The sequence below is a fragment of the Palaemon carinicauda genome, chromosome 13 (genome assembly GCF_036898095.1).
Source record: "Palaemon carinicauda isolate YSFRI2023 chromosome 13, ASM3689809v2, whole genome shotgun sequence".
In the NCBI taxonomy this organism is placed as follows: Eukaryota; Metazoa; Arthropoda; class Malacostraca; order Decapoda; family Palaemonidae; genus Palaemon; species Palaemon carinicauda.
In genome coordinates, this window is record NC_090737.1 from 29,350,940 (window position 1) to 29,360,874 (window position 9,935).

At 41.3% G+C, this 9,935-nt stretch overlaps 1 protein-coding gene across 2 annotated transcripts in view; it reads right to left on the bottom strand.

Annotated features, from left to right (window-relative positions):
* Nucleotides 1-425: 425 nt before the first annotated feature.
* LOC137652251 (uncharacterized PE-PGRS family protein PE_PGRS54-like) overlaps nucleotides 426-9,935 on the bottom strand; it is a 29,380-nt gene continuing 19,870 nt past the window's right edge. For both annotated transcript variants that reach the window (XM_068385495.1, XM_068385496.1), the window contains exon 2: nucleotides 426-7,216. In XM_068385495.1, the coding sequence (XP_068241596.1) occupies nucleotides 1,487-7,216 (5,730 nt within the window). In that variant the 3' untranslated portion in view covers nucleotides 426-1,486. The remainder of the gene's footprint in view (nucleotides 7,217-9,935) is intronic.

A 9,935-nucleotide genomic window follows, 5' to 3' on the forward strand; every position in this document is an offset into this window, starting at 1 on the left:
ACACACACACATATATATGTATATATATATATATATATATATATATATATATATATATATATATGTATGTATATATACAGTATGTATATACACACATGTAAATTGATGATCTGTCGCTGATATCTGTAATATTTCAAATTTCCATTGAGATGTAAGACGATTTTAGATAAACGAGACTTTGACCAAGTCTTTATGTGCTGTTAAACCTCTTCAGGGTCGGCCAACACGAAAAAGTTTGTATGATCTAAGCCTTGTTTTCCTATATTCTTCCTAAACCCCAATGACTACATATTATATATATATATATATATATATATATATATATATATATATATATATATATATATATATATATATATATATATATACATATATATATATATATATATATATATATATATATATATATATATATATATATATATATATATATATATATTTATGTTTGTGTATGTACTGTATATGTATGCAATCATCTATGGATATTATTCCTTCTAGTTAGTCAAGGCATTCTTATTTAGGTTTCTATACAACTGGATTTAATAACTAGGCAATAGGCAAAGGATTTCATCACAATACATTGTTCAACAGCAACTCCTATAAAAATACATTACAATATATTTTTCTGAACATACTAGCAGGGAAAAGGAAAACATTCTGAAGTCAGCTGTGCAAAGGAAGCACAATATCACATTATTTGAGAAGAGGATATAACTGAGGAGGCGATGCTCCTTCATTTCCAATGTGAAGAAATCTCAAGAACTAGGAACTCGGTGCCACAGCCGAAGATTAAAATTACTGTGTAATTTAGATCTTCGATGGGCAACTTCAAGGTGTACAGTACTTTATTAGGTCCTGGATATGACTGCATAGATTTGTTTTATATCTGTTAATTTTATTTCTTAAAGTTATCAGGGATTCTTATGGCATTTTGAATTCTATGGGTTTTCATTCAGGTGAAGATTTTGGTGGATTGAGGGAACAAGCATAAAAAACACTAAGATTCAGATTTTCAATAAGATCGATAATAAGAACAAGGGGAAATAGACCAACAAAATTATGAGTAGATTCCTTAGACTGCTTAATCTTGACAAATCTGTTTTTATGTTTGATGTTTCCCATATTATCAATGGCCTCATCTCTAAACATTCAATTTTCACAGATACAGTACACATTGTATCAGTAGATTTATTTTTTAACATCAAGAAACATTCCATTTACTACCCACTTTTAAACAACTTTTTCAATTTTGATTTAGATGTGTGAGATTCAAAATAATCAAAGCAATCAAACCACCATATGCTTATCCTTTTCCTTCTCATCGTTCCCACGTATTGCCACTGTTGTCTGTATACATATATACTTGTATGCTATTTAATGCTTGTAATTTTGTTTTGACTACATATGTGCATTTTATGTCTACTGTATATGCACATATCTATATAGATACTATACAACATATGAAAGTTTCATATACGCTAAAATGTTATTCTTTTGGAAGTTCTAGATTAGCTGGTGCTGGTGACCTTCGGCCTGGAAAGGCTGCATCATCTTGAAGCATTTTGATTCCGTAAATATCATGATAGATTTGCACTACATCCTGGGCTTCAGTCGTAGATTCTACATCCACATGAATTTCGTTGTTTGTGATTTCAAGCCCTTCAAAGGGAATTTCAATTTTGGTGTTTGTATTTGAGTTACTTTCACTCACTATGGGATCAAGTGGGATATTAAGCCCACCTGCAGCTTGTTCTGTGACTAGCTCAGGTGGGCCTTGCTCAAAAAACGGAAAGACACTTGTATTTTTAGGTTTAGAAGTTCTTCCATTTATGGCATTCGCTGGCACAGCAGACGGATCTGATGGAAATGGTGGCCCTTGCAGCGGTACTTCAGGAAAACTACTCTCAGAGCCAGATTCAGGTTGAGTTGCCTCATTTTCTGGCAGTCCATCTTTTGAGTTAAACCCTGCACTTATTCCAGGTAATGGCACACCTGTGTTTGAAGACCCAAAACCTCCACCAAAATCCGAACTTCCTCCTCCAATTCCTCCAAACCCTCCATTAAATCCTGAACTTCCTGAACCACCAGCACTGATACCAAATCCACCGCCAAAACCTGATCCATCTGAGCCACTTCCTCCAAATCCTGAACTGCCTCCTCCAAATCCACTATCAAATCCTGAGCCAGAAGAGCTCTCACCACCAAAACTACCAGCTCCTAAACTGCTTGAACTATCAAATCCAGAACTACCTCCAAATCCCAAATCAGAAGAGCTACTTCCCCCTAATCCACTGTCAAATCCTGATCCTCCAAAACCACTGCCAAAATCTGATCCAGTTCCTTCTAACCCACTAGACCCTGAATCTCCAGAGATACTTCCTCCAAAACTTCCATCAAATCCTGAAGTACTTCCACCAGAACTTGAACTACCAAAATCACCTCCTCCAAAGGTTCCATCAAGCCCTGTACTACTTGTACTGCTGCCAAAATCTGAAGTGCCTCCTCCTAGTCCTACTCCAAATCCAGTATCAGATGAACTACTGCTGCCAAATCCTCCACCGAATCCTGAATCTGATGAACCACTTCCACCAAATCCTGGATCTGAAGAACCACTTCCACCAAATCCTCCACCGAATCCTGAATCTGATGAACCACTTCCACCAAATCCTCCACCGAATCCTGTATCTGATGAACCACTTCCACCAAATCCTGAATCTGAGGAACCACTTCCACCAAATCCTCCGCCAAGTCCTGAATCAGAGGAACCAAATCCTCCACCAAGTCCTGAATTTGATGAACCAAATCCTCCACCAAATCCTGAATCTGATGAACCACTTCCACCAAATCCTGAATCTGAGGAACCACTTCCACCAAATCCTCCACCAAGTTCTGAATCGGATGAACCAAATCCTCCACCAAATCCTCCACCAAGTCCTGAATCTGATGAACCAAATCCTCCACTAAGTCCTGAATCGGAGGAACCACTTCCACCAAATCCTCCACCAAGTCCTGAATCCGAGGAACCAAATCCTCCACCAAGTCCTGAATCCGAGGAACCAAATCCTCCACCAAGTCCTGAATCTGATGAACCAAATCCTCCACCAAGTCCTGAATCAGAGGAACCAAATCCTCCACCAAGCGCTGAATCGGAGGAACCACTTCCACCAAATCCTCCACCAAGTCCTGAATCAGAGGAACCAAATCCTCCACCAAGCGCTGAATCGGAGGAACCACTTCCACCAAATCCTCCACCAAGTCCTGAATCCGAGGAACCAAATCCTCCACCAAGTCCTGAATCTGATGAACCAAATCCTCCACCTAGTCCTGAATCAGTTGAACCAAATCCTCCACCAAGTCCTGAATCGGAGGAACCAAAACCTCCATCAAGCGCTGAATCGGAGGAACCACTTCCACCAAATCCTCCACCAAGTCCTGAATCCGAGGAACCAAATCCTCCACCAAGTCCTGAATCAGATGAACCAAATCCTCCACCTAGTCCTGAATCAGAGGAACCAAATCCTCCACCAAATCCTGAACCAGAGGAAGTACTTCCACCTAATCCTCCACCAAGTCCTGAATCAGAGGAACCAAATCCTCCACCAAGTCCTGAATCCGAGGAACCAAATCCTCCACCAAGTCCTGAATCAGAGGAACCAAATCCTCCACCAAGCGCTGAATCGGAGGAACCACTTCCACCAAATCCCCCACCAAGTCCTGAATCCGAGGAACCAAATCCTCCTCCAAGTCCTGAATCAGATGAACCAAATCCTCCACCTAGTCCTGAATCAGAGGAACCAAATCCTCCACCAAGTCCTGAATCAGAGGAACCAAATCCTCCTCCAAGTCCTGAATCAGTTGAACCAAATCCTCCACCAAGTCCTGAATCCGAGGAACCAAATCCTCCACCTACTCCTGAATCGGATGAACCAAATCCTCCACCAAGTCCTGAATCAGAGGAACCAAATCCTCCACCAAGTCCTGAATCAGTTGAACCAAATCCTCCACCAAGTCCTGAATCAGAGGAACCAAATCCTCCACCTAGTCCTGAATCGGATGATCCAAATCCTCCACCAAGTCCTGAATCGGATGATCCAAATCCTCCACCAAGTCCTGTATCGGCAGAACCACTTCCGAACCCTCCACCAAATCCTAAATCAGAGGAACCAGTGGAACCACTGCCAAATCCTGAAGTACTGTCTCCAAATCCTCCAAATCCTGAACTTCCTGCATCTCCAGCTCCTGATCCTGTAGTACCTGATCCTCCAGATCCGGAACCTGAACCATCAAATCCTGGAATTGACACACCTGCTCCAGAATCAAATCCTACTCCAGAGTCAAATCCTGATCCTCCAACTCCTACTCCAGAATCAAAACCTGTGCCACCAGTTCCCGCATCAGAACCCGAATCACCAATGCCAGGGAGTGGTACACCACCAACATCCAGTCCTGATCCCCCAGCTCCAGTATTGAATCCCAGTCCTGCTCCAGAATCAAATCCTGATCCTCCAGCTCCTGAATCAAATCCTGATCCTCCTGCTCCAGAATCAAAACCACTTGTTCCAGAACCAAAGTCTGAACCACCAAATCCTGTGTCTGAGCCTGAACCTCCAGCTCCTGGAAGTGGTACCCCTGCTCCTGAATCAAAGCCTAATCCCCCTGATCCAGAACCTAACCCAAATCCTCCTAACCCAGAATCACTTGCTCCAGAATCAAAACCTGAACTCCCTAATCCTGATCCTCCAGCTCCTGAATCAAATCCTGATCCTCCTGCTCCAGAATCAAAACCACTTGTTCCAGAACCAAAGTCTGAACCACCAAATCCTGTGCCTGAGCCTGAACCTCCAGCTCCTGGAAGTGGTACCCCTGCTCCTGAGTCAAAGCCTAATCCGCCTGATCCAGAACCTAACCCAAATCCTCCTAACCCAGAATCACTTGCTCCAGAATCAAAACCTGAGCTCCCTAATCCTGATCCTCCAGCTCCTGAATCAAATCCTGATCCTCCTGCTCCAGAATCAAAACCACTTGTTCCAGAACCAAAGTCTGAACCACCAAATCCTGTGCCTGAGCCTGAACCTCCAGCTCCTGGAAGTGGTACCCCTGCTCCTGAGTCAAAGCCTAATCCGCCTGATCCAGAATCTAACCCCAATCCTCCTAACCCAGAGTCAAGCCCAGAACCACTTGCTCCAGAATCAGTACCGAAACCACCAAATCCTGCATCTGAACCTGAACCTCCAGCTCCTGGAAGAGCCACACCAGCCCCTGTATCGAACCCTAATCCCCCTGACCCAGAATCAAATGGGGAACCTCCAAATCCTGAACCAGAGCCCAAATCTCCACCTATTCCTGATTCTCCTGCCCCTAAACCAACCCCTGAACTCCCTGATGTTCCTGAACTTATGTCAAATCCAGTGCTACTTACTCCAGCTCCACCATCTGCGCCTGGTAATGGGACACCACCTCCAAAATCTAGTCCTCCAGATCCTCCAAAGGTTCCTGATTGTCCATTTTGGCATTCAGGTGCTAAAGAAGGATGCTGTTTTCCTTTGAGAAGGCATGGGTCTGAAGGATCCCCTCCTCCTAAAGCTCCTCCAGCACCAGGAAGAGGGACACCACCAGCACCTCCCCCAAATACAAATGTTGGATCTTCATCACCGAACAAACTTCCCACTGTTGTTGCTCCACCTGCTCCTGGAGCTGGCAATGGTACTCCAAATGATCCAGTACCTCCTGAAGTTCCACCTTGGGTTCCTTGGAAGTCCAGTCCAGGTCCTTGGACAGGTAATCCTGCTCCTGGCAGAGGTACTCCAGCTCCTGGATCATTCATATGAAATGTTACATCATCAGAACCTCCAAAACCCCCTTGGCCCGGAGATAACCCTGCTCCATCAGGCATCTGGCCTCCAGTTCCCACTCCAGGCAAAGGAACACCATTACCTCCACTTGTTCCAAATCCAGGTTGGTTTTGGAATGGATCACCACCAGTTACTCCACCAGTTCCTGCAAATCCAGGCGTCTGTCCAGGTAGCTGAACTCCTCCTCCTGTTGCAAATAATGTAACATCATCATCTGCAGATCCTATAATGCTTCCTGCTTTTTTATGAGCTAATAAATGATGTCTTCTGGCTTCCTCTACATCATCGTCATCACTCAAATAAATACCATGAGAACTTACTACTCGGAATCCACCTTCATCAGCGATATACTGTATTTTCACATTATGGCCACCAGGAGCTGTCCATCCATATTTACCCTTCATGGTGCCATCATTGTTTACTGTATGGTCTTGGTACTGATCATCTAATTCGTATCCCCATCGTACACTGCCTTGCCCATCAACATAGTTGTAATGGCCACGTAAAGTGTCTTCATTAAATGCTAAACGGTGTTCATTTGTATTATCATGACGCATTCTAACAATGCTGATAGGTGCATAGAGTTTGACATCATCATCATCATCATCATCATCAAAGTGATCATCGTGATCATCATGATCTTCATCAGATTTATCTACAGCATACATAAATGGATTTGAAAAACTTTGGGTCATTTGCTTAGCAGTATTCTGTGGTGATGGGCTTGCTGGTGGAGGGATGAAGAGTTTCTTAGCAGGAACATAGTTATATCCCTCAGGTTGATATCTCCTTCCTAAACCAAAGTATGGTGTATCATCATCAAATTCATGGCTGTCATTATCATTATCGAAGTGATCATCAAAATCGTCATCATCTACTCCAAATGAAATGTGTTGGGAAGAAAAGCTTGCTTTTGGGACTCCTGCTATGCTATGTATTCGGCTACCGTGGACAACTTCTGAACTTATCGTTTCCCTACTGTGGGGATCAGGAACTTCTAAACTATCGCGCTCAATTCGAAAGTGAGAATGAGCAGACATGCTTTTTGCCATGTTCTGCTGAGCTAATGCAGCATGACTGAGTTGGGAGTTGGCAACACCAACTGCGGGACTTCTAGAATGAACTTCCCTGTTAGTGCCTGGTACAACAAAGAATGGATGAACATCTTCTGCACTATTGCCATCGTCATCGGAGGAAACACCACCATGTGAATATTGGTGGCCTCCCTCAATGCTGCGATCATCTTCAGTGCTGAAAGGTCTTGGTGGCGCCGCCTGGGTCACTTGAAGACAGCATAGAAGTAAGAAGCCCAAGGACAAGGACGTTGTCCTTGTTATTCGCCACCGCCACATATTCGTTATCACCTGAAAAAGAGGTTGGTATTAGTTTAATGGTACATAAAAGGCATGGCAATGTTGAGCATTCACGATAAAGCTGTTAACTCTTGAGTAAATCTTTAGATATTGTTGCTACTCAATAATTTTCAAATTGTAATGAAGCTAGAAAGAAACTATTCCAACGAATTTCTCTATAATCATCATTTGTGTTTGTTATGAGATTTTCAAATCCTGAAAAAAGGGAGTAAACTTTTGATGTTCCTGTATGTCTAGCGTTGGGAAAAGCATATAGTCAAGAATAGTAAAGTAGAATATAAGACATTGGGTATGTAACATGCATATTCAATATGATGATAGGACTTTGTGCAAGGAGTTCACTCTCATTCTTATTTTGTCTACTGTCTTTTCGTTTTAGCTACATCCCCAGACCCTAAATGATTATTTCCTTCCTTTCATATAACGACCATTCAAATACTTTGTCCATAATCTGTTTTCACTTCTATCTATCATTCATGACCAAAGGAAAGGGCCTATGCCCACTGAAGTACAGGGCCTGCGAAGAGCTAGAAGTTGCTCTGATATGCTGCGACCTGGTATAGGAAGGAGAGGTTCTCTCAGAAATAAACCAATAGCTTGGTTGAAAGAGGTTAGTTGAGTGTTGACGCCCCTGCCATTTTTTTAAACAGTTTTTAAACAACTTAAACGTTAGTAAAATGGCAAGGTATCGCAATAACTTGATGTAAACAAGACTTGGTGGGGGTCCTGGGTATAGTAAGTGGCGGGGATTACCATGAGGCTCAAAAACACATAGAATGCATTAGGATTATATTTCAGTGTGTAGTAAGTGAGCCTTTACGAAAGAGCATTGCAATGGACATTTACGATAAGAAAACACTGGGAGGATTACAACTCAGAGATGAGAGATGATTCAAGTACTAATCATCAATGATCAAAGGTGTTAGGCTACATAGAAACTGTTGAGGTGATTTTCGTATTGTATTGTTCTTCTTGTCATGCACAGAAGAAAGTTATTATTACTGACTAATAATTAAAAGTGCCTTCATAGTGAATAGAGCATTAGTAATGCTTTTATGAATATGAAAATAGCCGATTTGATACACTCGTCAGCATGAATTTCGGTATATAGTATTCGACTTTGAGATTCACCTGAAATAACGTGAGGAGATTAATGAGAAAGATATAACCAAAAGAGATTATTGATAAATACAATACGAACGAGGGAAAAAACATGCAAAAGTTTTTGCATTTTATAGTTGGCAATAGCTATAGGGAATATTGATAAATAACGGCTCTTATCTGCTGTTATTTACGAATGGTACATCTGGTTAAACAGATCGGCTCTGGATCCAGAATTGGCCTCATTTGGCTTATGATTAAACCTCTACCGAATGAGAAACTAAGCGTTCTCTACTAAAACTAAGAATATGAAGTAGTTATCTATTACCTTAAACATCCATAATCATTTTCGATCATACACTTCAACTTCTATTTACCAATTTATTATTATTGCTCAGTCTTTTTCATTAATGAAGCCCGTAAGACTTTTAAGTTTATTTCTAATATTGTTATGACCGCTGAGTTATTCTTGCTATCAGTCGACCAAGGGAAACGTGCTAAACCGACTCCTCCTGGGAGAATTGATTACACGTTTCAGTAACTCTTACTTTCTATCTACTGCATTCGGAATTTATTTCCTTAGATTTTTTCCCCTTATTCATGATACTCTAGGGTTAATCCCAAGACCTTTAGAATAGTCTTTCTGTAGGTTTTGGCTAATCTCTAATTCCCTATCTTATTCGTCTCTTCTACCAGATTTTTTTTTTCTTACCCATGTTACGATCCAATTTTCTGGGCGGCTGGCAATGACCTTTGCCCTTGCTATGACACTTCTCAGAAACATGCAAGTATGACCTTTCTCCACCTTTGCATTTAAGGTCAAAGTTCTTGTGGCCCCGATTTGTTTCCCCAGCCTAGCTTTCTAACGAGCACGTCACATGGGTCTATGTCTCTGCGGGAAATCCCGAAATGGAGTGATAATATGTCGCATTGGGCGGATTTATCTTATTCAACTGGATGTCCTTTTGTGTTTATGTGTGTGTGCGTGCGCGCGTGTGAAAGCGAGATGAAGAAAATCTCTTTATTTAAATTGATATATCTATCCGACGATAACTTGCTTGATCGAGACTACTTGAAACATCGAATGTTACATTGGTATCAATTGTTACAAATACAAGATAAGGAAAATGGATAATCTGAAACATATACCAAGAAGAAATGTCTTTAACAGAGACATTAAACACCGGAAAACATCGAATTTAATACCTAAAGGGAAAACAAATAGAAGAACCATTTTGATTATGTATTATAGAGGATTAAGTTAAAGAAACCAAAGATAGTGTGGGATTGGATTCACTTTTAAAAATGACCAACTTGCTGTGCAATCTCTCATAGCCATCACTTCGTAGTGCATTTGAGGAGTTAGCCCCAGTTGCATCTGGACATAGAAAGGCCTTCCTGGCACCAACGCTGGGCCATATAGACCATATTCATAAATCTAAAATCTAATCAAAGGGCATATAAACGTAAGAAGGCGTTGATGATTTCCAAAAAGAACGATATTCGTCCCAAAAAAATCAGATAAAAAAAACATATATATATATAAGATTACGTTTCATTGTTGAAGGGGTGAATTGATATTATAACACTTGTAATCATGAGGCAAAAT